We start from the raw sequence: 27,207 nt of genomic DNA on the forward strand, positions 1-27,207 counted from the left end.
TGATCATTAGCTTATTTGTAAGTTCATCACAAGCTTCCAAACATGTGTTAATGAGTTTAAACTAAAGATGGGCAGACCGTGACCCTCCCAGAAGCAGCTCAACTGACAGAAACTTGAGTGGTGTCTTTGTTTGACCATTTTCTCCTCAGCTTTACATGATGAACAATGTAACTGAGAGCAGGGGAGATAAATGAATGCAAGTATTTCCCTGAGTAGTTCAGCTTTAAATATGCTTATTAGCATGTTCTGTTTATCAAAAGCTTCCTAACACATGTTAATGAGTTTAAACTAGATGGCCAGGCAGCGAGGGACCACTCCTAAAATTAGTTAATCAACACTTGAGAGTCATTGTCATCGTTTGATCAGTTTCTCCTTGAGAGTGTAACCAAGAGCAGAGGAGAGAAAGTTCGGACTCACTGCGCTGAAATAAAACTGCTGCATGTAAATTGGTGAAATTACATGAACAAATTTTGGTGTCTTGTGTTCATTTGAGACTCCGATCAACAGCAGGTTTCACTGACCACATGTTTACTGCCGCATGCTCATCTTTAATTGGCCAGATAAAATTCCCAAGCGATTAGTCATAAAAATAAAGTAAATCTTTGTTTTTGTGTAAAATCTCACTGCCCTCTGCTGTGCTTCTGTGTCACCTCCTCCAGGTTTCCTGACACGCTCACAGCTTTAGGAGCTTCGTTTTCAGTGGTTCAGAACTTGTTTGTTTTTTAAAGTTTAAAGTTTTGACACATCCCGGTGGAGCTAGATGGATAGCGGTGTGCATTATCGTTTGAAAGATATTTGTTTGTGTTTATGGCAAATGCCAGATTAATGCAACCGCAGCAAAAGAAGTCACAACTGCAAAGATAGAAATAACAAAGTGCTCTGTAACAGCAGCACTCAAATCGCCGCAAAGTACAAGCAACACATGCCTGGAATTTGTCCAGCAGAGATGGACCAGATGGTCGTTCTGCAGGCGGGAGACGTCCCGATCGTAGTTGGTCGTATTCGCTTTTCCATCACCTCTCGGGACTTGCTGACTCTCGTTACTGTTGTTGGCTGTTGTTCCTGCAAACTCAGGGAGATATTTAAAACCTCATTACATTTGCTCTGATTATCAGAAAAGAAAAAGACAAAGTTGAAACCCTCTCTGCAGGAGTAGTTTTTCTACCAGCATCAAACTACTCAAAGTATAAGCATTATAATCATTTCCTGTAAATCTGTTTAACAACTATCACTCTCCCTGAATTTTCACAATAGACTGCAATACGTTCACCGTTCACAGCTGATAGACAGCCAGACCCCGGCTTGATTAACTGGGAACTATTCAGCTTTTGTCAGAGCTGATAACAAACTGTTTGTGCATCAAAAGCTTCCTGACACGTGATAATTAGCTTAACACCAAAAGATGGATAGACAGAGACTGAGCCCCACTCCCCAAAAATAAAGCAGAAACTCTGACTGGACGAGCTTTGTCTCCATCTGACCAGAAGCTACAGACACACTGTGAGACTAACACAACTTTAAATGAGGGCGAATGACACTTTCACTGTGTTGAGCTCAGTCATTTAGGTAAATAGCATTAAGTTGTTTTTAGTGTCCATATGTAGTCTTCAAACTGATTTCCTCATAAAAAACCACTGCAGGACGTCACATCTGAGGCCAGCGCTCAGTGCCCAGCTTATCCTTATAGTAACCGATACCATTCAGGGAATCGTGCTTCATTATTTTAGGCATTTTTGTTAATGTCACTGTTTGTTGCTCTGCATCACCTCCTCCTTTCTGACACTTTCACACCAAACCTGAGGGGATTTTTCATTTCTTTTGTGGCTCAGCAGCCACAGGTCTGTCACTTTAGGCGTTGATTAATTCAGCTGTTTGTTAATTGAGCTTTAATTCAATTTTGACAAACTTATGACGACCCGAGCTTCTTTGACCGTGACCTCATCTGCTTTTTTATTTTTTTATTTTTGAAAGAGCCTCTTGTCTTTTTTGACACGGTGCCCTGCTTTGTCCCTTTGGTTTTGAGGCTTGAACAGACCCGAGCACCCGAAACCTATTCAGGTGTCGTTGTCAATGTCTCTGGCTTTTTATTAACACCGTTCACGCTCAGCGGGTGTTTAAGATATGATTTTTCAAACTTATGATGTAGAGCAGCAGTCCCCAACCTCTTTTGCGCCACGGACCGGCCATTAAGGTGTCACGGATAAATACAACAAAATAAAATGATACGACCAAGACAAAAACGGTGGTATTCTGTAAATATATAATAAACGCGAATTCACTGTGTAAGTGTGTTTATTATTAGCAGCGTCCTCCTGAAATGCACCAACAACATTGAGAGTAACATCCTCCTCTCTGCCCCTTAATGCTCTCTGGTTGCTATGGTAACGCCTAAAAATGTCTTTCAAAATAAGACACAACTACAACACGGGAAAAGACCCAGAGAAACAGAGTTAACAACAAAAACACTGAAAACCATAAATTTCACACCCGAGCCACAACTCTCGCGGCCCGGTACCAAACAACGCATGGACTGGTACCGGTCTGTGGCCCGGGGTTTGGGGACCGCTGATGTAGAGGACAGCCCATGGGCTCACACTGCAGAGACGTTTGGTCAGTTTTCATCGCGTTCCTCCTGCCATGTCACCAAATGACACGATGAGCATTTCAACTTTTACTGAGAACATTTTGACCCCATACCAAGTCTAACATCGTGTATGGCTAAACATGAAAGCTTATTATAACACCTGGGAGAACAGCCACACTGTTAATTTTGCTGGAAATAATTTGGACTGTCTTTAACTCTCAACACTCCCTCTGTCTTTGTTTGCATTGGGACCTGAAGGAGCATCTGCACATGAAAAAGGCAAATGATGTCAGACTTAACGAGCAGATCATGTTGCAGATAATATCTGGGGTGTTCATATTAACTGTCACCATCATAAATTAAACCTTGCGCGCTAAAAGAACCCCAAAGTGCTTCAGACTGCTGTGAGTACTGTCACAAACAAAAAAGTACTGTCCCTCAGCTGGCTTCCTGAAGCTAGCAAATGAAGTAAGGTTTGTTTCAGAGTGTGAGAGTTTTGATCTGAACTGCAGAGGTGGATGTGAGCAGAGCAGGTCTGTGTATTAAAAGTTCTCATATGTTTTGTGTGTTTGTGTTTCAGGCCTGACAGACTGGGAGGACGACGAGATCCTGGCGTCGGTGCTGGCGGTGTCTCAGCAGGAGTACCTGGACAAAATCAAGCACCAGAGCGCCGCCATGCATCGAGAGAGAGAGCCATCACCCGACAGCAGCTGATAACTGGCCCGATACGCACAAAACAAAACAAAAAAACGCGCACACACAACAACAATGACCCTTCAACCCCAGCATCCCAACCCCACCATTACTCTCCTGCCCCTCCCCCACTTCACCTCTGACCCACTGAAGGAGCTCCACCAGGGAAAAAATAAAACATCCAACAATGATGCACTTTTTTTTTTTTTTTTGGTTCCTCATCGGCTCATATCTCTCTGTTTCCACTCCGTCGACTCTCTTCCCTGCTTCCCATCTCACTTCCTCTTCCTTGCCTCTTTTTTTTTTTTCTGTCTTTTCGTTTCCTGGTTACCACTCGGACGGAGCTCGGTCTTAACGCTGACTCGGCGTCAGCTGTAATTTGTACTTTTTGACATTTAAACATCGTTCTGGGCAGCTTTGAATTTTAATCCTCGTGTTTAGGGATGTACTGAAATATTGGCGGGAGATCTGCATCGCCTGCTGCCGACCTTACTGACTGCTGTTTGACGGCATTCAGCGACGACAGCGGCAGACGTTTGCGCATTTGTTTCACTTCAGTTTCGTCCGGGCTAAATGTATAAAAAGTAGTGATATGAAGAGCTGAAAGACTTTAAGTTTTGATTCAGTGAGTTTTTTGTTGTTTTTATACAATGAAGGTTCCTTTGCATAAATAAAATAAAATAATTAATAAAAAACTTAAATAAACAAACATTGGTATCAGTATCAGCTGTAGGACAAATTGTACTTGTAAACATTGGCCCAGAATTTTGCAATCGATACATTTCTACTCTTTGAAATCAGGCCGTTAGCTCTGCAGCTAACATCATCATTGGTTTGAATGAAGAACGCTAATCAGAAGTGGGGGGAAAAAATGGCGGCCAGTTGGTTGTTTGTGCGTCAGGGTCCTGGAGGCTAACGCAATTACCTGAAGTCTTACACCACTAACAAGCTATATTTACAGTTAGCTTAATTAAAGAAGGTGTGTTTGTTAGCTTTTTTTCCCCTCCCCACTTATCGTAGCACACGTTATGCTAGTTAGAATTGTTTCTTTGGCCCTTTTGTTACTCATGCTGGTAGCCATTCTGCGTCAGGGAATGACTGCATTTTAAAACTTGATCATGCTAATCAGGATTGGAAATATTTAACAATGTTAAGGTTAAGTTAGCATGCTCGTCCGTGAGCAGGCTATCACTTGAAGTCTTACTGTTTTAAGGCTAGGTCATTAGCAGCGCTGCTAATAAACGGAGTCGCTGTTAGCTTAGCAATCAGTAGCAAAGTAGTAATTTTTCCTTCTGGCAGTTGTTTTGCGTGAAGATTGCTAGTCCCATAATCATTGTGTTTAGGCTAAGTTACCCAAAGTCTTTAGCGAGCAAGCTATCATACAAAAAAGTCTTATTATGTTTTAATGCTAGCTAAGCTTAGCTTGGCTGTAAAAAGCCAAACCAACCCTCCACCGCTACTGGCGGCCATTTTATGTCGACACATTTACTTTCTAAAACAGAAAAAGCGCCCCCAGCTTCACGGCCTGTAACATCCCCCCACAACCCATTCCTCTTTTTGTCTTTCTCCTCTTCCTCCTCTACCTTCATCATCATCATCGGACTTATTTAGCTGCATGTTTAATTGACCACGACCAATATCATCATAGAGAAAAGCGTAAAAAAACCAACAAAAAAAACAGAGAAAAATAGAGAGAATTGTCATACTTATCCTCTTAATGATTGATTACTGTTGTTATTATTAATAATATAAGTTTGTTTTATTTTATTTTCTCGTTTGGGATGAAAAAACTTTTTCTTGGAATAAAAAGAGGAAAATGTTTCTGAAAAAATGTGGTTTCTTTTTTCTTTTCCTTCTCCTTTTCACTAAAGTGTAGCCAAAGGCTACATTCACACTGCAGGCGAAAGCGCATCAAATCTGACTTTTTTGACCCTATGCGACCCATATCCGATCATGGTGTGACAGTGTGAACGGCACAAATCCGATATTTTCAAATCCGATCTGGGTCACTTTCGTATGTGGTACTGAATCCGATACATATCTGATGTTTTAGAAAGCGACCGCTGTTTGAATAGTCATGTCGCATTAAATCCGTCTTTTACGTCACCGACACAAGACAGACACCAATTATCAGCACCGGAGAAGCGCCCGAGAAGACATCGCGAACACTTCCTGGCCATCCAGTGAAAGTGTTGGGAAGACAACGTTGGAGAAATGCAAACATTTTCTTTGTACTGTATAATCTGCAGATTCTGACAGAAATTGCAACTATCCTTTGAAGCACCGCTCCTCTAAAACAGCAATAGGATAACTATTAGGCCAAATGTAAATAACGAAATAACTTTATAACTTAAAGCAAAAACGTAACGTCCGAAACAAGTCTTTATATTAAGGGCCATCAGTCACACAATGCTGTTTGGTCTGGGTCTAAACAGAGCGCGTTGTGTGTGACGTCTTCTTTTGCGCATGCGGGCCGGTTTGAGGGTTCACACTAGAGCGCGTTTGCTGTCACATTGTATTTGTAGTGTGAAGAAGCAGACAAAAAATCAGTTTTGATCAAAAAATCGGAATAGAGCACTAAGACCTGCAGAGTGAACGTAGCCAAAGTGATGGAGGTCATTCTATTATACGTATAAAAACACCAGAACGAGAGACAGGGTAATATACCGAAAGAGTGGAAAGATATCACAAGTTTGAATCCAGATGAGAAGTTGTGGTTTAATGATTCTGCGATGGACCTAAATTTACTCTTTACCCTGTAAAGAAGACACTTTTTGACACAGGACTTGTATATCAACAAAGACGTGGTTTGATGAAGTTCTGGGTTTTTCCAATTGTAGCTGTATTAAGTCGTGTAGGTAGAGGTCACCCTCACTAACTTCTGACACAAACCCGGTCCTTTTGTTCTGGACTGAAATATGACAAGAAGCAGTCAGTTCAGAAAAGAGAAACAACAGTTAACCTTGTCTCACAAACACAAAGTTAAACCAACAAAAAGCCAACACTATATTAGTGTGATTAACTAATGCAGCTTTCTCTCTGACCTCTGTGTTCCTCTCTGATTTACAAATGAAACAATGAGTTCCAGTAAGAATATGAATCATTGATGTTTAAGAGCAGTTGCTTCTGTTTGCTTTTTAGCACCTCAGAAACATGAGAAAGTTGGGGGGGGGGTCAGTCAGCATTTTGAGAAATTAACTCGAAATTTTAAGTTATAGATGGCAAAAAATAAAAATCAGTGGCGGAAGCAAGCTGCCATGGACTGGTGTTAGAGCTCGGCCATCATGTAACTACAGTGCTGAGTACTCATCCTCTGATGAGGGCCACAAAGTATTACTAGTGAAACTGAGGTTTGTGAACAAATTCATCAGATCACGACTTGGATGAAATCTTTTTCTGCATTAGCAGTGGAGTAAAATCTGCTTTGTCCTTCTTACAGTCCTGTGATCCATTATGATCCATTTTCACCAGTTAGCCAGAGAATGAGACGGTACTCAAAGAAAGGTCAGATATGGAAGAACAGCAAAACTTTTTATTTGAGGCAAAGCTTTCAGTAGCTTTTATTAAATTTGACTGGTGGTTGTAAACATGCATGCTACTGCTTTAAAATTACTAACTTCTCAAAGCTTTCTGTGTTTACTTTTACCCCCCCCCCCCCCTTTACAGGTAATTGAACCAATAAAAAAAGTTGTTCTCTTTTAGTCCAAAGAAAACGGATTAAAACAATAAATCAGCTGTATTTACAGCACTTAGACAAACACACAGCACTTATAATAATAATAATAATAATAATAATAATAATAATAATAATAATAAACTTAATAAGCATAAGAGCATGAGCACTATCAGCAGCAAAGGTGTTTTAAGCTTTTAAAAGAGGCGCAGGCAGCGTTTTTTATTTAAATGTGACAGTTTGTATGTTCCTGTAAACGCCAAATTAATTTGTAAAAAGCCCTGCAGGATGGTTTAAAGTCTAAGAAAGGTTTTAGCTTCGTGCTGGGGGAAAGTTTAAAACTTTTTAAAAATCTGACGTCAGTTAAATGATGGGATTACTTGATTCTGTGGTAAGAAGCTCAGACTGAGCAGCTTCATTAGGTTCAGGGGCAGTCTGCGGTCCTCTCGGACGGATTCTTGGCACTCACTTGTCTTATTTTGACCTTCTCGTAATTATCGCTTTCACCGTTTAAAAATACCGCATTTATAATGAGGCGCGACCCCAGTCAGCAGGTAACAAAACTTCGTCACTTTGACAGAAGCTCAACAAAACGACTCTTTGAGGAACCGCTGGTTTCGGTGTGTGCGCGCGTGCGTGTCCCTGAGGGGAAACCGCCCCGCTCTTTCCCGTCAAGATATCAGCGCGCGCTTCCTCCGATAGTTCGTTGAAACAAATTCTACGAATTCTTCTCGCGGGATTTGAATATTCATGAAGGCGCGACTTGAATGTAGCCGGTTCAAAACATTGAGCACACGGCTCCGCTGATTGACACGGCTGATTGGACAGTGAGGGCGTAGTGGGCGGGGCTGCGTTAGATAGCTTTAAATAAGGAACAAAACACTGTAGTAGAGCAGCGAAGGCGGTCAACAGAGACGGAGCGGGTTACCAGGGTTTTGACTCTTCTGTGAACGCGTTTCCACCGCATTAACCAGGAGTAAATATATTTAAAGGACTTTTTCTTTGACTTTTCTGGGATTTTAAAAGCATAACGCTTTAATCGGTTAAAGACGGAAAATCATCATTAAAAATCTGAAGAGCTATTCCGCCCACAGAAGAATGGACTTTTATTAACTTCAACTAGACGGAACACTTTATAAAATGCTGGATAAGAGAGCCATGGAGTTCGACTTGGAGGAAGAAGTCCGAGGAAAGAACGGTGAGAACTACAAGAAAGGTTATATGTGTGATTAAACATGTCAAATAAGGACGTGTAAACTGGTTTAATTTGCCTCCAAAACGCAGTAGCTGCTTTTGCACGCTGCAGCCAGACTGCATGCAAAAAAACAGCGATTTTAACAGCCCGCTCAGGGGCTGTGAAACGTTTAAAAAACGCTGAAATTTAAAAAGGGAAACCGTTAAAGGTGGCGCCTTTGAAATATTATATATTAAGTCCCGCTGGATTTGTTGGAGTGCATTGGTCCGACATTATAAACGATTATTTCGGTTATTTTAGTTTAAGAAACTGGAATATCAGACAGATATCCGAGTTGTAAATTAAAAATAATTGTGCGCAGTGACGTTTTTTGTGTACAACGGTAGAAATCTTAAGGTATTTTGAGTTTCTGTTGTCTTGTTGGGGGATGTACGGTCTGTAAGTGTGAGCCATGCACTGATGTGACCCTTGTGTTTTGGCCCTCAGTGAAGGAGCCCTTCCTCAGTCAGTATCGCTGCGGTCCTCTCCTCGGCAGCGGAGGTTTCGGCTCCGTGTTTTCAGGCCAGAGGCTCTCCGATGGACTACAGGTAAATAATACCCGCCTGTGTTTGTTCATTATAAGAGATGCGCCTTTTCTCCGTTATTATTGCTCGAGAATTCGATTTTTATTTAATATTTTACTCCTTTTTTGTCCATCCAGGTTGCCATTAAGCAAATTGCCGTTGACAGAGTTCAAAAGTGGACCAGACTGGTGAGTGATAATTTATTTTTAAACTAAATGTGTACCAAAACGCACGAGGTGTTTTGAGTGACGCCTGTAAACAAAGCTCAGATTGTTTAGCTCCGCCCTCTGCCGGTGGCTCAGGTGAACTGCAGCTGTGGGCGGTGGTTGGGAAATGTGTAACGTCACGGTTTGGTAAATGACACCTCAGGATTTCCCCACTATCACCACCACCTCTTTATTCATTATTATTCATTGCGAATTCATTTGGGTTTCCCCACCAAGGCAAAAAACACCTGAAGCCACCTGCAGGCGAGGATTCAGGGCACAAAAACACCAGGCTGGAGTTTCTGATTTTAAAACCCAAACGTGTGACTCAGAAAGTCCTGAAAACAGAGTCAGTTAATTTGCATACTAGTATCAGTCACTGTGATTTCCGCTATGACTCATTTAAAAACTAGAAATTAAAAAACAAAAACAAAAATTAGGACATGATCTACTTCTACTACTACAGATTATTTCTTTATAATTTATCAATCTTCCTCTTTCCTCCCCCCAGCCAGATGAGGTCAATCCTGTTCCGATGGAGATTGCTCTGCTGCAGCAGCTGTCAGAGGACGGGGGCCACCCTGGGGTCATCCGCATGCTGGACTGGTTCGAGGTGGAGGGGCGGGGCTTCCTGCTGGTGATGGAGAGGCCGCCGCACTGCCAGGATTTGTTCGACTTCATCACGGAGAGAGGAGCGCTGTCAGAAAGCCTCGCACTCAGGTTTGCGCTCCCGTCCGCCACCTTTGAATGATGCTACTGCGTTCTGCTGAGGTCACTGACATTTTCGCTAACGTCCTGGTTCTTTGTTCTTCCCGATAGGATTTTCCATCAGGTGGTCGAAGCGCTTCGATTCATTCACTCCCGCGGCGTCGTGCACCTGGACATCAAAGACGAGAACATAGTGATAGACACGAGAACGATGGATATCAAGATCATAGACTTCGGGTCGGGGGCGGTGCTTAAGGACACGCCGTACAGAGAGTTTCAAGGTACCCAGTCACTCTACACCCATAGCTTCTTCTCAACCTCCCCCTACAAAACCCCTCTCAGTGCCTCCAAGTTTCACGTTGTAACCCTCCTCGTCTCACTTCCTGCGTCCTTAGGAACTCGGGTCTACAGCCCCCCTGAGTGGATCGCATCGCAGTGCTACGAGGCCGTCCCCCTCACCGTCTGGTCTCTGGGGGTTCTGCTCTTTGACATGGTCTGCGGCGACATTCCCTTTGAGCACGACATGGAGATTTACAGAGCCTGCCCCAGTTTCACCAGGCGGGTGTCAAAAGGTGAGCATCAGGTTCTTCTCAACAGGAGTTTCCTCCTGACTGGGGTTCAGGGTCACATGACCCCCTCCTAAATATGTGGTCCAGTTTTTCACATCCTTTCTCTTTTGTTTTTTCCACCAGGATGCCAGTCTCTGATTCGCTGGTGTCTATCCTTCCAGCCGGAGGATCGTCCCACTCTGGAGGAGATTCTGTCGCATCCCTGGATGAAGGCAGGAAATGACAAAGAGGAAGAGGAGGAGGAAGAGGAGAGGGGAGGCCTGCGTGAGGAGCACGGCTCCCTTCCCTGTCAATCCCTTTGAAGTGTCAGGACTCTGGACTGTTAATGACTTTAGGATCGTCGATTGGGCGCGTTCCTGATCCGTTTCCTGTTTGTCACATTAAACCTGGCGGCACCTTCGTCTGGAAGTCATTTATCTCAGCTGGTTTGCCTATTTATTGATTATTTATTTTGGCCCAGGGTTTGTTCCAGCTGTTCCGGGACTGAAATTTAAAAGTTCGGACGGACAACCGGCTCCCCCTGCAGGACGGAGGTCACATAAGTAATCACAACGGAGCTGCTGCTGTGATGGAAGTTGCTGATCTGCAGCTCTTCTGATAATCTTTCGGGTTGTTTGAATCGACTCTGAGGACGACAAACACTGACTTTATTTATTTTATTATTTTTATTTTATTTTTATGTGCCACAGAAGAAATTCGACACAAACACCTGCTGTTACTTTACACCGTGAAGCTGAGTTTTTTGAGGTGATACTGCTTCACTTTAATCTTAACACTGTTTTCAAAGGAAATTCAGCCTCTTTATTTTAATTTTTTAATTTTTTTTTTTTTAGCTGAAACCTGCAAGCTGTGACTTTTTTTCAATCACGCTTCAGGTCACTGAGTCACTCTCAGTTTCAGCTTCGATTTATCAGTAAAATGAAAATTCTGTGTTTTTAATATGGAAAAAAGACTTTTTCATTTTCTGATGTGAAGGTGGGGATTTTTTTTTTTTTTCCCACGTCCTGTTTTTGTTGCGGATGTGCTGCCTCTGTAGATACTTATGTATTCGGTTTTTCTATGGTGAAAAGAAGAGAAAGTGAGTCATCGGGGTCACTTGGTTCAGTTTATTTACATTAAATAGAGAGTTTGGATCAAAAGCAAAACAAAACCGATCCAACGTTTGAATAAAAGATTCATTCATTTCATCATGTTGTTCTATTTTTTTGTCTTTATTTAATAATAATAATAATGGATTGCATTTATATAGCACTTTTCGAGACCCTCAAAGCGCTTTACAATTCCACTATTCAGTCATTCTCACATTCACACACTGGTGGAGGCAGCTACAGTTGTAGCCACAGCTGCCCTGGGGCAGACTGACAGAAGCGAGGCTGCCATATTGCGCCATCGGCCCCTCTGACCATGTGCTCAGAGCGAACCTGCTCTCACCTGTGAAGACAACGCAGTCCTAGAACTGGACCTCGTAGCTCTTATGTCAACTCCAAACAAGCTGCACGACGCTGGGCTGTGAGCACAGAGTCTGTGTCTGAGCAGTGCTTTTAATTTGCTTTTTCATGTAATAAGCTGCTGCACCAAAACTAAGCAGTTAAATGTCGTTGTTTATATTAAACACTCCTATTAGCTCAGGAGGACTGTGAGGTTATGTCACCTTAGTCTTGTGTCTAAGAGCAGAGATCAGTGTCTGTGAGTGCTGTGGGAGGTGAAGTGGTTTTCCTCGACCTGCCAAAGAAGCCCCGAGGTGAAGCTTCAGAAGAAACTGGTTTGAAACTTGAAGCGCTTGATTGGTGACTTGTTAAAACTGGAAATGCTGCCTCGCTGCACAACATGCAATCAAGAAGAGTTACTGAAATGCACATGAGGTGCTTTACTGCATTACTTTAAGTATGTACTGTACAACAATCCAGCAGGAAAAACTACTTTTGCAAAGAGAAACATGAAATATAAAACAATGAATATAGGTATACGTCACAAATATGACATAAAAATGATAACAAGTATTTTTTTAGTCACTTAGTAACTGTAGTGACAGAAATGTCAACAAACTCAAGTGCAACTGTAAGAACCTTTGAGACAAAGTTGTTAATGATATAATTGTTGAATACAAATTTAAATTAATAAGAGGAAAATTCAAAATTTGGGATTTACTGAATTAAAACTGTGAGAGGGAAATTTTTAAATTATCAAATCAAAAACGTCCAAAATAAAATGAAATGATTAACATTAAAGATAAAACTTTACATTTTAATGTAGAAAATCAAATCCATGTAAATAAAAACAGTGCGTGATTACAATGAAATCAATTAAAATTGATTGATTGTAATTAAAAATCGAATAATTATGAGAAGCAATCATGGATATGTCAGCTGCACAATCTCCTGTTTCACCACAACCCAAAGATGCTGTGTTGGACTGAGATCTGCTGCCGGTGGAGGCCGTTTCGTTACAGTGAACTCATCGTCATGTTCAGATGATTTGAGCTTCATGACACAGTGTGTTATCAGAAATCAGAATCAGAATCAGAATACTTTATTGATCCCTGGGGGAAATTATTTTTTGTTACAGTGCTCCATTTTAAACCAACATTAAGACAAGACAGACAATACGCTAACTAAGAATAGTACAATATATACATATATATACATACATACATACATAAGTCACTTATAAATAAATATTTGGAAAAGAAACATGTGTAGTTGTAGCAGCAAACAGTGTGTTAAGTGGATGCGTTGTACAGGGAGCCACAGGCAGGAATGATTTCCTGTGTCGTTCAGTGGTGCTTTTCGGTAATCTCAGTCTCTCACTGAACGAGCTCCTGTGACTGACCAACATGTCATGGAGTGGGTGGGAGGTGTTATCCAACATTGTCTTTATCTTGGACAGCATCCGCCTCTCCGACACCACCTTGAGGGAGTCCAGCTCCATCCCCACAACATTGCTGGCCTTACGGATCAGTTTATTAAGTCTGTTGGCATCTGCGACCCTCAGCCTGCTCCCCCAGCATGCAACAGCATAGAGGATCGCACTGTGTTATCCTGCCTGACGGACCAATCAGAGGACAGATACAGTGTGGTCACTACTCAGGCAGGCAAACAATGGTCAGCTGGGCCTACGTGACCAAAGAGTGCCAAGAAAATATCTCCCACACCATTACATCACCAGCAGCCTGACGCACTGATACAAAGCAAGATAGATGCTTTCATGCAGTTTAGGCCAAATTCTGACTCTAACATCTAAACAATACAGCAACAATAGAGCTGCTGTAGCTCGTGCACTTCAAGGTTCACCGTGCTCTACCCTCACAGATGCTCTTCTGCATACCATGCTTGTAACAAGTAGTTATTTGAGCTACTTTTGCCTTCACCTCAAAGCAGTCTGGCCTTTCCCCTCTGACCTCTGACATCAACGAGTCGTTTCACCTGGATATTTTCTTTTCTATAAACCCTGGAGATGGGTGTGCGGTAAAATCTCAGCAGTAGCCCATCTGGCAACTATGCCACATTCAAAGTCAGTTGAATCACCAGTGTTACTCATTCTGATGCTCAGTTTGAAGGTACAGGAAGCAGATACAAAGAAAACATGAAGAATTAATCAAACATGATGTTTTTGTTGGAGTACCAGCAGAATAAAGAAGCAGAGAGGAAATTATTTGATTAACAAAATTTTCTCCCAAAGTCAAAAACCAACAGACTTAAAAATTCCTTTGTCCCACACGCCATCAGACTGTTTAACTCCTCACTGGAGGGGAGAGGGAGGAGAAACGGGACAAGGGAAGGCGGGAACAACTGAGTTGTAGGTGCTTTTCTACACTGTGCAATATTTGCAATATTTGTTTTTTGTTTTGTCTGTTTTTCTTATATTTGACTGTGCAATAATCACTGTGCAATATACTCACTCAAATGAGCAATCCTATTTATCCATATTGTATATTCTGTATCTATATATGTGTATATATGGTGTATTTATGCTTATATCCTTACTCTCATTCCCCTTAATGTATCTGTAACATGCAACTTCTTTCGGTGCTTTGCTACTGGAAACTGAATTTCCAGGAGGAACCCACCCGAATCGAATCGAATCGAATCGAATCTAACAGTTTAACTGTTTTTTGATTGATCAGGTTTCTTATTAAATAAATAAAGTCATTTTAGTTTTTATTTTAAAAATCATACAGTAAATTAAAATCCAAAACAGCAGACTGCAGTTCATAAAGGTAATCTTTACCCGTATGTGTGTTCGTTCATTGGATAAACGTCTCCTCCATGTTTGACCAGGAGGTGGCGCTGAACACTCAAACCATCTGACAGGCGAGGTCCCACCAGCAGCCAATAGGAATGCTCCCTGCTAAACCTGGAGGATTGTTCGTCTGTTGGTAGAGGAGGAGAGAAGGATGTCTCACTCTGACAGTTTCTCTGGAGCTCCTGGTGTCGGGCAGTTTGTGGTCCTCCCTTCCTGCGCCCCGTTTTCTCCCACAGCGTGAGACCTCCTGCTCGCCGCTCCTGTCTCTGCAGCTGTAGTCTCTTCAGTTCCTGGACACCTCACATATTACACGAAGTATTTTTCTCCTCCTGATGATCCCGGTGGGTCCTCCGGTTGTTCCTCCGCAGCCTCCTCTCTCCTCCAGCCCAGTATTTGTCGGACGGCCCCGGCGCTTTAGGCCGCGCAGTACGTCGCGGAACGGGAGCTCCGGTGGGGTCTAAACTGAGAGCGGGGCTAGCTGGTGGGCTAACGGAGTGTTAGCCGAGCAGGCAGCGGTGTAAGGGCTCGGTTCGCAGGGCAGCACAGGGAGCGCAGCATGGCCGTGGGGGACCTCAGCAAGACGGGAGAGGAGAAGACAGCGACCCGCGGTCAGAGTGAAGGTGAGCAGTCCTCGGAGGGAGAGCCGAGAGCTGGGATAACTTCACACGGCCCTCACGGCTCCGAGCCTGGGTCAGTGGGTGAATAAGACTCGGAGGGATGGAGAGTTTAAAACAATGAAATTGAACTTAACATAAATTAAATATAATAAAGTTTCTCGGTCTGTTTTAGCAGAGTGGTGGAAGCAAGCTAACTACCTGCTAAGCCAACCAGAGTAAACAGACTTAACGACGACTTGAAACTAGTTAACCAGAAAGATTAAACTGTGTGCTAGCTAGCTAATGGCGATAGTCAGGTGTTTATTAAATAAAACTTTAGGTGATTTTAAACGAGTGAAAAACAGCAGCCTCAGCAGGTAGCGGCTAACTCAGCAGCTAACTAGTCCGTGTCTGTTAATGGGCTCTTGCCTGGCTGCTAACGCTAACACACTGCCATGATCAAGGTGCAGTGTGAAGGTGTGTTAGTGAGCGACGGCTGGTGACGTGGACTTTGAGTCCAGCGGAGTTTGTGGTTTACACACACACGGCACACCTCTGCAGAGAACACACACTCCATTGTGCTCACCCCCCTCCCCCTTAGTGTGTGCGTGCATGGCCTCGCAGGCCGGGCCAGCCACGGAGACCTCAGAGCCAGGTGCACTCAGGTAGAAACTTCCAGACACACCCTTGGAATAGCAGAGAACCCGTTCTAGCTGATAAACGGCTCCGAATTGTTTAAAAATGTTGACAAACGTCACACCTTTGGCACACCTGAGTGGCTTCACATACATTAGGACAAGAAATAGACACAGCATGCAAACAGCCACCAGAAGAAGTTCCAAGGAGGAAAAACTGGTCTACTGTTCCATACTTCCACAACAGACGTATGTTCCCACTGGGCCCCTGTGGTTTTACCGGTCTGCATGAAGCTGACATATTCATTACTGCATACACAGAAAAGCAAACAGCTGTGTGATGCTCTTGTTGAGTCTATGCCATGAAGAATTAAGTCAGGTATGAATGTAAACAGGGGTATTAGCAACATGTGCTTAATAAAAAAAAAAAAAAACCTGTGCTCTTGGTAACGAAGCCTGCTGGGCGTGCAGACATGAGTGAAAGCTCACACTGTCGAGTCCTGCACCACCAACACCACCACTTTCCTTCAGTGTCCCTCAACAAGGTGAAGGTGATGCTGCCTTCCTCCTCGGCTGTTTCCCATGGCCATCTAACGGACCGCATTGGACCATTTGATGGGCCGGTTTTGGCCCCCATGCTGCATGTTTGACACCCCTACAGTACAGTGTTAAAGTTGCTTTCAGATGGAAGTAAAAGATAAGAAAGCTGCTCCTGAGAATCAAGTGAGTGTATTACTGATGGATTAAAAACTTTGCACTGAGGTTTAATTTTCCATTAATGGTAAGCCAATCAGTCAGCCGCATCGTGGCCTGTGGATGCTAAACATGCATCGTGTTAGGCCTGCAGCATATGTTGCCATGGTGATATACCACGCTTATTTTATTTAATGGTTTATTAGTTCATTTCATTTGTTCGGTCCACTCAAGTTCTGTTTGGTTTCTTTGTGGCCCACAAAATACCCCTGATGCAGTCACGTCATCCTAAAGCGGAGCACCTAGACTTTGCTGCTCTTTTGTAAAATCTCTTCCTCGTATGAAAACTGTGGTGAGCCTTATGGTGAGCTCTTGTCCTGTAGTTAACAGACGGTTGAAGTACATCAGCCTGGCTGTCCTCGTGGTCCAGAATGCATCGCTCATCCTCAGCATCCGGTACGTCCGCACGTTGCCAGGCGACCGCTTCTTCACCACGTCGGCCGTGGTGATGGCGGAGGTCCTGAAGGTCCTGACGTGTCTGGTCATCATCCTACTGCAGAAGAGACGTGAGTAAATCCTACTGAGCTGCTTTCTTGGCTGTGGAGTTAGAAGAGTTAGTTGTAGCCTCGCAGGCTTTTGTAGCTGTTCTTGTTTGAAAAAACTGCATCAATTGATTAACTGATCAAAAATACTTAAAAAGATATAATTGATTAATCATCTTAAGGAACTTAAGACATTTTATTCCTGAACTGTACATGCCGAGCTTCTCTTTGCAGTGTTTGATAGACAAAAGAATTAATTTATTTTAGGAGATGATATGAAAATGAGTTACTTGGTTAATTACAGGAATATTCTTTGCTTGTAGCAGTGAGGGACGGCTTTAAATTCAAATAGTGATTTGATTTGGGTGGAGTTAAAACAGCCCTGACCAACAAAGCAGCAGCTTCCTCCTGTTCTAATTATTCATGCTAAATAAATACTCCAAAAAACTAGTATTTCTATTTAAAAACTAACAAGGGCAATTATTTACATTTCATTATGTTTAACCCCAGTTTGGGTATAAGATGCAAAGCAGCCTCCTAACACTAGGGGGCAGCACCCCATCCCTCAATTTTGGGCTACTTACTCGAGCATGGCTTACTTTTTATTGCTGTGATCATAGACCTGAGCTGCTTTGGAGGCTACGATCAAAGATCAGCAGGCACAAAACCAGCCTTTAGCTCCGCCCCTTTCTCTCTGCAGTAAACGTGAAGGAGACGGTGTACTTCCTGATCGACGTCATCGTGGTTCAGTACAAAGACACTCTGAAGCTCGCCGTTCCTTCTCTCATCTACACTCTGCAGAACAACCTGCAGTACGTGGCCATCTCCAACCTGCCGGCCGCCACCTTCCAGGTCAGACCGCGTTCACAGAGAAGGCGCTCGAACCCGCCTCGTCTCTGCATGTCTGTTCTTATCGAAACAGCCGGGTGATTAACGGGTTTGTCGATTGACCGAAACATTTGGCATCTTTTTATAAACTGAAAGGTTTAATCAAACCAATAACGGTGTTCTGGATCTGTTCTGTCATTTGATTCTAGTAGGACATAATCAATATTTCAACAGGAATGAAACTTCTAATACTAATTTTATTTTATACTGTTCATATTTTTGGCATTTTTCAGATATTTTAGGAGCAATTTTCTTTACACGTTATTATCTTGAGCTGCCAAGTTCTTTAATAACTTGTAAAACTTTTAATGCACAGACTTACAGACACTGAGATTTAATAAATGCTTCAGATCTGTGTACATTCGATTAAACACAGTTAAATGGTGACTTCCTTTCCGTCCCTCAGGTGACCTACCAGCTGAAGATCCTCACCACGGCTCTGTTCAGCGTGCTCATGCTCAGGAAGTCTCTGTCCAGAGTTCAGTGGATTTCTCTGCTGCTGCTGTTTGCCGGCGTCGCCATCGTGCAGGTGAGCTACCGCCACCTGCCGTTCCCCAGAAGCCCTGAAATTTAAGTTAACAAATCAGGCGGCTGCTTTGTGTAGCCACAGTTCACAGAGAGGTTTAAGAGTAAGCGTCTCTGCGGTTTCTGTGGCTCCAACTTTTAATGCTGAAATGAGCTGCTGCGTTTGTGGCGTAGGTGAGGTGGCAGAGGGGGCAGAAAAATGCGGTGGGAGGTGAATAAACAGGGATGGGCGTAGTTAAGCTCTTCAGTCGTAATTGTGTGGGAACCTTTCAGGGACGATGTTCCCCGTAAACATGAAGCCCGGCTCGAACGCTGACGCATTGATCATCTCTCTGCAGGTGCAGCAGGAGGGCAACAAAGAGGCGTCGGTGAAGGACACCTCCACTCAGAACTACACCGTGGGCTTGGTTGCCGTGGTGATCAGCTGCTTGTCGTCGGGATTTGCCGGCGTATACTTTGAGAAGATCCTGAAGGGCAGCTCTGCCTCCGTGTGGGTGAGGAATGTGCAGCTGGGAATCTTCGGCATGGTGCTCGGCCTGCTGGGACTGTGGTGGAATGATGGCGCCGCCGTTGCCGAGCGTGGCTTCCTGTTTGGGTACACCAGCATGGTATGGTGCGTCATCTTCAACCAGGCGTTCGGTGGGCTGCTGGTGGCCCTGGTGGTGAAGTACGCCGACAACATCCTCAAGGGCTTCGCCACCTCCTTCTCCATCATCGTCTCCACGGTGACGTCCATCTACCTGTTCGGCTTCCATGTGGACGTACTCTTCACTGCAGGGGCGGGGCTTGTCATCGGTGCAGTCTACATGTACAGCCTCCCCAAAGCGCCTGCCGGCTCGGCGTCCGCAAGCTCCTCCTCCTCCTCATCTTCCACGTCCGAGAAGACGGACATAGACGCAGAGATGGAGGCGTTTCTGCCAAAGTCAGTGCTGGTGAAGTGATTCCTGTTTCTCTCTGCTCTCTCTCTTTCGGGCATCTCACTTCCTGTGTGCTCTTGGCGGGGTCAAAGGTCAAACTGGGCATCTATCAGAAAGAAAGAGGTTCATCTGCTGCTCACTCACCTGCTTCCTCACCCCTCTGATGGCCTCCCGAGTCATCCTCCTCCTGACGTCCTGCTCGCCTTTTCCACACCTCCTCCTGAGCTCAGCCTTCCCTCCTGGCCTCCTTCTTTCCTTCACCTCCTAACCTCCTCGCCTCATCTGGACTATAGGATACTGCGCTTTCTTCTCCCCCTTCCTTCTCCTTTCTCTGCACCCCTGAACAAAAAACACAGACCTCCTTGCTTCCTTTCTCCTCCTCCAGTAATGTAAAGGAGGAGAAGATGGCCTCCTCAGACCTAAAAACTAAACCACATGCATTGTGATGCAGAGGAGAGCTGCTCCCTCCTGTATCGTCCTCCTTTTTGGAGGATGAGAGGGTGAGGAAGGTTTGGGTTTTTACCCCTCTCTCCCTCTCTTCTATCCTGCTTTTTCCTCCTAATCACTAATCTCTCCTCTCTCCTCCTCAGAGCTCAGGGAGGCGTGTCTCCTCCCTCTGCTGTCCACATCACAACCTAACTGCTCAAAGCACAACGGCAGCAAGAGGAAGAGGAGGAGGAGGATGAGGAAGGAGCCGCAGAGTGTCAGAAACCCTCACCACCCTCAGTCTGTTTTCTCCTCCGCGGCGTCTCGCCAGCTCTGCCTTAAAACTCTTTAGTAAATGAAAAGAGAATCGCCTTACGCTGAATATCGATCATATGTTGATTATTGTTGTTGCTGGTGGAGGACAACGGCAACCGTAGTCTGATGGAAAGTTTTCACTGTGCAGCCCCCGTACATTTAAAGTGTCCTGTTTAAATTCCACCTTAAAAAAGGAAAAAGGGACGGTTTCTATGGGAGCCCGAAGTGTAACTTTGAATAAGTAATTTACATGTTTGTATACAAAATGTACAAAGTAGCTTGAAGTGATGTAAGAACTTTTAAAATTCAATACACATTTTTAACCTAAAGGAAGTTCAGTGAAAATCACAACAATTTAAAATAAAAACGCAGCATTTGTAAATAAAAGTCACAGAAATGGAAGCAGAATCGGAAAGTTAAAATTGAGAAAGATAAAGTGATAAAAGTGTCATTATGAAATGCAAGGAAGACAAAACTACAACATTTAATTAAATTCAATCAAAAGGTACATTAAAAATTCAATGTTTTGAAAGTTGAAAGTTATTTAGTCTTATTTTATTTTTCTGCAATAATCAGAAATGAACTAAAGTCATTTATCTGGGCTGTAATGAGCTTTTGGCTCATTTGTAATCGTGTGTTGACTAAAAAAGCTAAATATGTGGAGAAATCATAGTAATGAAGACTAAAACCCTAAATAACTCTCTGCTTTTGTTAAAACCTGCTTCCTTTTTTGTCTTTAATTCCCAAATTGCACAAATTACCGCCCTTTCCTTTTCTCGGCTGCACAGTGAAAACCTCCGGGGTAAATCGTTGCTCCTCCGGGTGCGTCTCCGCTGAGGGACTGTTTGTGTTGGTGCCTTTTCTCCTCATCTGTACAGAAGCCATACGACTGTGTTGGTGTAAAGTTTGCGGTGTACAGTTACGGGACTGTCCGGGAGGCTTTGCTTTATCTGCAGCTCCCGTGTCGGCGGGGAATGTGCTCGTTGATTGGAGCACCTTTAAACTACGATCATAACGTGATGTTTGTTTGTTTTCGCCAAAATGTCCTGCCGCAGGCGTCTTGTTGAAGTAGGCGTCCTGCGGTGGCGTCCTGAATGTTTTTTCTGCTCCTGTTTGTCTCGATCATGTCGAGGCGGTTGTGGGTTTTTTTTATCTTTGTGTGTGTGTCTGAGCTGCTTCTCGGTGTTTACGTCGTTCAGCTTTGGGAGGAGAGGTTGAGTCGTTTTGGTCTCCTGATCTCTGCAGCAGGTTAAGATTCTGTGATTACAGCAAGTTTTGTTTTTCCTCACATCCACCACCGTTGCCGTGTAGCAGTTTGCCTCTGTTGTTGTTCATTTAAATCCTGCCAGCACTTGACGTAACCCCGTCTCTTCACGCTGGCCTGTTTGAGCCCCCGATTGGACTGATCGGTCCGTTAACACTCTCCGTTATCAGCCAATTACATTAGCCATCAAAACATCTGTGTGGAGAAAAGAAAAAGCTCTAAATTAAGAAGGAGCTGGAAGGAAAGCTAGCTGCTCCATCTTTAAAGTCTTTATACAGGCACAGCATTTACTGAACTACATTTCATTTAAAGCAGTTTACAGGTTATTATTGAAAATATAAATCTACTAATAAATTCTACTAAAATCTTGTTGATTAAGCAGCTTAGCATAAGTTTCCGTGTGAAGTGAGATGGTCTGCACTTCAGGCTCTTGTAACTGCAGCTCGTGACAAACTGCAAGAACTGTTACTGATGCTTATATGAAGCGCTATTCACTATAACTGTTTCAGGCTCCACAACACACTATACATGTATGCAGTGGGATGTGGTTATGGATGGAGATGATTGAAAGTTGCTGCTCTCATGAGTCGGCAGCGGAGTCATGTTAACACCACCCACCACCAGTTTGGGCTGCAGCAGCGCCCCATTGCTCTCTCTGTGCAGCAGGAAGTGGATACAAAGGGGAAAGAGAGACGGATGCTAGCATGCGTGGTTCTGTCACGCTCGGCTGTGTCAGAGTAAACACGTATAACCAAATGAGACGTTTGGCAGGCCTGTGGATGCTAACCTGCCTGAGGGGAAGGTGCACTATGCACATTAATCTGGCTTCGTGTGTGTGGTGTTAAAGTGCCACACATTAACGTCTTGGATTTGTTGTGCGTTCCTCGCAGCAGATCTGTAAAAGCTTCTTACTTAAAAAGGTTTTTTTTCCCCAGTGGAATATTTTTCTTGAAAATGTTGCCAGTTTACACTAAAGAAGTTACAGTTCTCCTCACATACAGTTAAACATAAACCACTGATGTGTAAAGATGACAAACTCGCAAATACAAGTTCACTAACTGAACCTCTGATGTTTTTATTGTGTCAGAAAAAAACCCTCAATTAAACCTAAAGTGGGATAAATGTAGCTCACAGTCTGAATATTAGGAGCTCGATCATTTCACGGGAAACTGACCTGAGGACGGAGAAACGCGGAGACACAAACACGAAGCCACATCTCCCAAAGCATAAAAATGAACTTTAATTATTTTTCCGATTTCTTCTCATGATGATTGAAGGCTCTTTTTCTGTTTCCAGTGTGAGATTATCAAAATCAAACTGTGAAGGGACAAAAAAACGTTTATTTTCAGTTTTTGTAAAACAAGCAAACAAAAAACCTCCAGCTGACACTTTCTCTCTGGAAGTCTGAAATTAATATCTATCATACATAATAATATATAAGCTGTTTTTATTTAATGTGGGAATCTTTGGGGTGGTGGTGAATGAAAGGAAGAGGAAACCCAGCAGGAAGCTTCAGATTTCAGCCAGAAGAAGCTTTTTGTTCTAAGCTCTTCTTAATGACATAAATTTCTAGTGAAAATGAGTCCTTTGAGTTCTGTGCGTCTAATAAAGGATCATTTCTGCACTTATTAAATGTTATGAATTGATCGTTGTAGATGATCATTTTAATCTCAAACTGACATTAAAATGTCTTTATGTAGATATCAGCTGATTTATATCAGAGGAATTATGATGGGATGTTTATTTTTCATTAAACATCACATCATAAACTTTACATCTTTTTTTTTTTCAATGTTTTCTTGTGAAAATATAAACTTGAATCCCAATTTTCTCTCTTGCAGTGGCTTTTTCCACCTTTTTAGAATAACAAGACAACATTGATTCTTCTTTATTCACTCGAGGTAGAAACGGTGATAAACATCTACTTCTGCTCTGTAAAATAATCCTGTCACATCTTACAGATTCACAGAAAAATAACTTGTTTGTTCCTCTTTACGTTTACTTTACCTTATTTTTTATCTACATTAAAAACTAAAATATTGCAAATTATATAAAATAAATTTTATATAGAAAATGATATTGACACAGGCTGATATCACTTTAATTACATGAAAATCCATATTCATTTTATTTGATTTTTTTCAGCACAGGCTGAAACGCAGATACTCCAAAGTCAGTTTCCAGGTTTTCTCTCCGCTGACGCTCTGCAGCGCCTCCTGCTGGCGGTTTTAAACCACATCCTCGGATCAGATCCTGCTGCGGTTGTTTCCCGAGGTTGGTTTGTCCTCGGTGGAGATCTGCCTGCAGGATCGGGTTTAGTTTCCTCTTCCTGTTGGTTTGAGTTTGTGTGAAATCTGTGTGAGCTGGTTTCATCTCTGATCTGTTTGCACTTGATTGTTGATTTGTATCAATGCCTCTGAATTTGTAAATACTTCCTTTGGTAAAAGTTTTATATAAATGAAGACATGGACTAAAAACTGTGCGGTTTGTCTTAATTTAAAGATCAGTGATAGTGAACGACACACAGTGTCTGCTCTCAGGTTCGAGAGAGATGATTTCTGACAGTATTCGGAAAACTTCGGGAAAAATCTGGGAAATTAGAAGATACAATCATGGAGGAAAAAAGTCTGGACTTCACAAGTCTTTGACCCTCTGTGGGAGTCGGCAGGTAAGGTGTGATATTCCAGCCTTTTATTCCAAATATGGAGACTTTAGTCTTCTTTCTCCCAGTTTTCTCCCAACAGTGCTCCCGATACTCCAGTTAGGAGAACGATTAGTGTTCGGTCTTCTGGAAATCCTCCTCTGTATAAAGTAACCCAGCTCTGTCAGAGAGAGAGAACAGAGCGCAGGGAAAATATGAGAGGCTGGTTTAAACCAACAACACTGTATTTAAACATAAATATTAATATAGAAATATTTGTGATAAGTTTTGAGTTGTTTTTTTAATTTATGAAAACCTGGTAAAATTGTGAAAAGAACATTTTAAATCTGTCTAATTTATTACTTTTGGATATTTTGAGGGTTTTTACAGCTTACATTTTTTTAAAAAACTTTATTTTTTATACATAATATAACGTTATAAAAGTTCTCAGAAGTGATCACTGTCTTTATGTGGACATGTGGGGGAATCGGTCCTCAGGTTTAGTTAGATCCACGAAACTTTAACAGGCTAAAGAATTTTGTTCGTCCTTCAGTAAAATGATTTTTTCCGGTAGCGCTAAAAACACCGACTGTAGGGAGATAAGTGACGGTTTTTTAAACGCTTATGGTTAAAGCCACCTGTAACAGTACTGTTGTGTAACTGTAACTTATTTTACCTGTAATTAGTTTTACGTACACTGACCCAGAGACTAAGTTACATGTAAAGAAAACTAACTCATTTGTAGTTGAAACGACTTTGAGATGGTCTGATCTTTCTGACATGGTGTGCGATCCCGCTGGAAGCAGCCATCTAAAGATGGAGCACTGTGGCCGTAAAGGGATGGAGATGGTCAGCAGCAGTGCTCGGGCAGACTGTGGGATGTTTGTGCGGGAAAATCCAGCAGATCATCAGATTCTTAGAAATACTCAGATCAGCTGGTCTGGCACAGAGTCATGTACTTCCCCTTTCTTCTTCACTCTGATGCTCAGTTTGAACTTGAGCGGGTCGTGTTGATCATGTTGATGTTCGACAGTTTGAAGCCCGAGTTCTTGGCTCATAGAGATTTCTTTTATATACTTTTATGTAATTACTAGAAACTTTGACCATATTTCATATGAATCTCCAAAAGTTGATTCTGTTCATCTGGACGTAGCGTCTGTGAGCTACGTCCAGATGAACAGAATCAACTTTTGGAGATTTACTTACCTGGATGATTGAGCATCCAGGGATTTAATGTGAGCATTCAACAGAAAACAAGGTCAAACACGAGTCCTCATTGAGTAAAGCTTAAATACTGCAGTGCCCCTGTGATGTAATGAAAAGAAGATTTGAAACATTCAGCGTGTGTTGTAGCAGCCAGGGTGATGTCTTTATCTAACCACCTCCTCCTCCTCCTCCTCTTCTATCTGTTCTGTAGGTGTCCAGGTAAAGAGAAAGGATCCTGAGATGGACCCCTGCCACCACCTGCCTGCTGAGATCCACACATTTCCGAGTACCCCCACTTTCACTCAGAACCACAGCACTCCTCCTGCATCTGCTGCACTAAAGCTAAAGTACTGTAGTCACAAATATTCCTCTCATAGTTTTCAGCTGCTTCTCATAAAGAAAACACTCCAGTGTGCACCATTAGGTGATTATTTGCCTTTAACACAACAAGCACACTCCAACAGCCGATAATGAACAACACACCTGTGGGTTGTTACGCTGTGACACTCATCCATATTTTTTATTCAGCCTTTTAAAGATGTCAGGAGCCAAAGAATAAAACTGAGTTGATGGACTGAATCAAAATGAATTCATTTCAAAAGTAAAGTCAAAAAACAAACAAACCCAAAAACATTTCCTCCAGGAAAGAAAAATATAGAAAAACCTATTTAAAAAAAATCTAAAGGGAACATTATGACACTAAATCAAAAATATTAAATACTAATACTAAATAAACACTAACACAATTTTTTTTTTTTTTGTAAAGAAAAACCTTTATTTTTTAAATAAAGCGGTCTATGTCATTTCAAAATAAAATCATTTGTCATTAAATCTGACAAATTTTTATTTTTTGTATTTTATTAAGTCAATTTTTTTGTAGTATATAAATTTAATAAAGAATAAGTTTAATATTGGTGATTTCAAAACTGATGACTGAATATTTAGTTTATTTTAACTTGAAAAATCATCAAAGTTCTTTTAGAATAAAATATTATATAAAAAAACACAAAGATACAGGATATGAAGGAACAACATAAAACAAAATGTTATACTTGAATGACTGATTAGGGATTAATTCAGGCTTCGGGTACTGAGGGGAGCTGAATGGTTTGTAATGACCACGTTTGTTTGATCGTGACCAAAGGAATCGTTTTTTGGATGCGTTGGAAAGTTTCAGCTGATCGAAGCATAAGAACTAAAAACGTTTCCTGTACGCTCGGTTTGCACCGACTCGCAGTGATCGTCTGATAAAACAGGAAAGATGAGTTAAAAAAGCAGCTCATAGATGGAAGAGAAAACCATTTCTCTTAAATCAGATGCCAACATGAAACACTAAACACTCCTGGTAACCGCGAGAACGTCATCAACACGTCAAACGTCTTTTTGAAGTCGCTGATGTTCATGCACAGAGCGCCTCTCTGACTCCTTTTCATTGAATGTTGCTGAGGATTTCTACGAAAAGTGCCTTTAAGTGACCGTTTACAGCGTTTCCTCCTCAGCGTGCGACAGTATTTTATGCTTAACAACTGAAAGTTCGACATGTTGTAATCGTATTCGACTCTGTGCCTTAAAGATTTCTCTTTTTTCTGAGATGTTAAAGGAGACCTGTTCTGCTTTTTTCCTTATTTCATGTCATTTTAAATCCAAATGCCACATGCCGAAGTCCTCTACGCCGCAACACTTCGTTTTTTAACAGGAAGTGCACCTCACACATTCTTAGTCCTTCCTCTCAATAGGCTCCCTGACGTTGACCAATCAGGAGAAACCAAGCTTCTTGGGTTTTTCAAACACAAAATGAGCTGAGTGGGCAGTGTAATGCAAAGATGAATTATTTTATGTGAATCATGCAAAGCTACTCTGATAGAGTTCCAGAATAAAAGCTGGAAATAAGCTGAACAGGTCCTCTTAGAGAGAGATCTGAAACTCTTGAGGCCATTAGTTTGAATTCTGTGAAGTGTTTTCATACTAACTGATGTTTCCATTTTTTTAAGATATGACAGAGAAATGTTTAAAAAAAAATCTTTGTGAAATTAAACTGATGAAAACGTTCAGTGCCTTTTCATTTCTTATTCAAGAAAAAATCGATGATGTGTTTTTAAAGGTCACAGTTTTATAGACAGGCCCAG

The 27,207-nt window shown here is 42.3% G+C and overlaps 3 protein-coding genes across 5 annotated transcripts in view; all 3 read left to right on the forward strand.

Moving 5' to 3' along the window:
* otud5a (OTU deubiquitinase 5a) overlaps positions 1-5,108 on the forward strand; it is a 41,899-nt gene extending 36,791 nt beyond the window's left edge. For both annotated transcript variants that reach the window (XM_080897830.1, XM_080897829.1), the window contains exon 9: positions 3,165-5,108. In XM_080897830.1, the coding sequence (XP_080753956.1) occupies positions 3,165-3,298 (134 nt within the window). In that variant the 3' untranslated portion in view covers positions 3,299-5,108. The remainder of the gene's footprint in view (positions 1-3,164) is intronic.
* A 2,717-nt stretch (positions 5,109-7,825) lies between these two features.
* On the forward strand, positions 7,826-11,378 carry pim2 (Pim-2 proto-oncogene, serine/threonine kinase). The gene is made up of 7 exons (XM_080898691.1): positions 7,826-8,148; positions 8,632-8,732; positions 8,846-8,896; positions 9,426-9,634; positions 9,734-9,903; positions 10,018-10,194; positions 10,315-11,378. Exons 1-7 carry the CDS (start codon positions 8,091-8,093, stop codon positions 10,491-10,493), a joined length of 945 nt encoding a protein of 314 aa, XP_080754817.1. The 5' UTR covers positions 7,826-8,090; the 3' UTR covers positions 10,494-11,378.
* A 3,270-nt stretch (positions 11,379-14,648) lies between these two features.
* Positions 14,649-27,103, forward strand: slc35a2 (solute carrier family 35 member 2). 2 transcript variants are annotated; one of them, XM_080898534.1, is made up of 6 exons: positions 14,649-15,053; positions 16,741-16,923; positions 17,600-17,751; positions 18,194-18,316; positions 18,651-19,234; positions 25,293-27,103. In XM_080898534.1, the coding sequence occupies exons 1-6, from the start codon at positions 14,990-14,992 to the stop codon at positions 25,318-25,320; spliced, it is 1,134 nt and encodes a 377-aa protein (XP_080754660.1). In that variant the 5' UTR covers positions 14,649-14,989; the 3' UTR covers positions 25,321-27,103. The 2 variants fall into 2 exon arrangements, with proteins under 2 accessions (XP_080754660.1, XP_080754659.1); XM_080898533.1 differs by lacking the exon at positions 25,293-27,103 and adding an exon at positions 19,820-23,192 and having other exon boundaries at positions 14,654-15,053.
* The last annotated feature ends 104 nt before the right edge of the window (positions 27,104-27,207 follow it).

Source organism: Rhamphochromis sp. 'chilingali' (assembly GCF_963969265.1).
Source record: "Rhamphochromis sp. 'chilingali' genome assembly, chromosome: 12".
NCBI lineage: Eukaryota > Metazoa > Chordata > Actinopteri > Cichliformes > Cichlidae > Rhamphochromis > Rhamphochromis sp. 'chilingali'.

Coding starts and splice junctions, on each gene's coding strand:
- slc35a2 (XM_080898533.1), top strand. CDS start 14,990: ATGGCCGTGGGGGACCTCAGCAAGACGGGAGAGGAGAAGACAGCGACC. Junction 17,752..18,193: donor TGCCGGCCGCCACCTTCCAG/GTCAGACCGCGT, acceptor TCCGTCCCTCAG/GTGACCTACCAGCTGAAGAT. Junction 18,317..18,650: donor CCGGCGTCGCCATCGTGCAG/GTGAGCTACCGC, acceptor ATCTCTCTGCAG/GTGCAGCAGGAGGGCAACAA.
- pim2 (XM_080898691.1), top strand. CDS start 8,091: ATGCTGGATAAGAGAGCCATGGAGTTCGACTTGGAGGAAGAAGTCCGA. Junction 9,635..9,733: donor TCAGAAAGCCTCGCACTCAG/GTTTGCGCTCCC, acceptor TCTTCCCGATAG/GATTTTCCATCAGGTGGTCG. Junction 10,195..10,314: donor CACCAGGCGGGTGTCAAAAG/GTGAGCATCAGG, acceptor TTTTTCCACCAG/GATGCCAGTCTCTGATTCGC.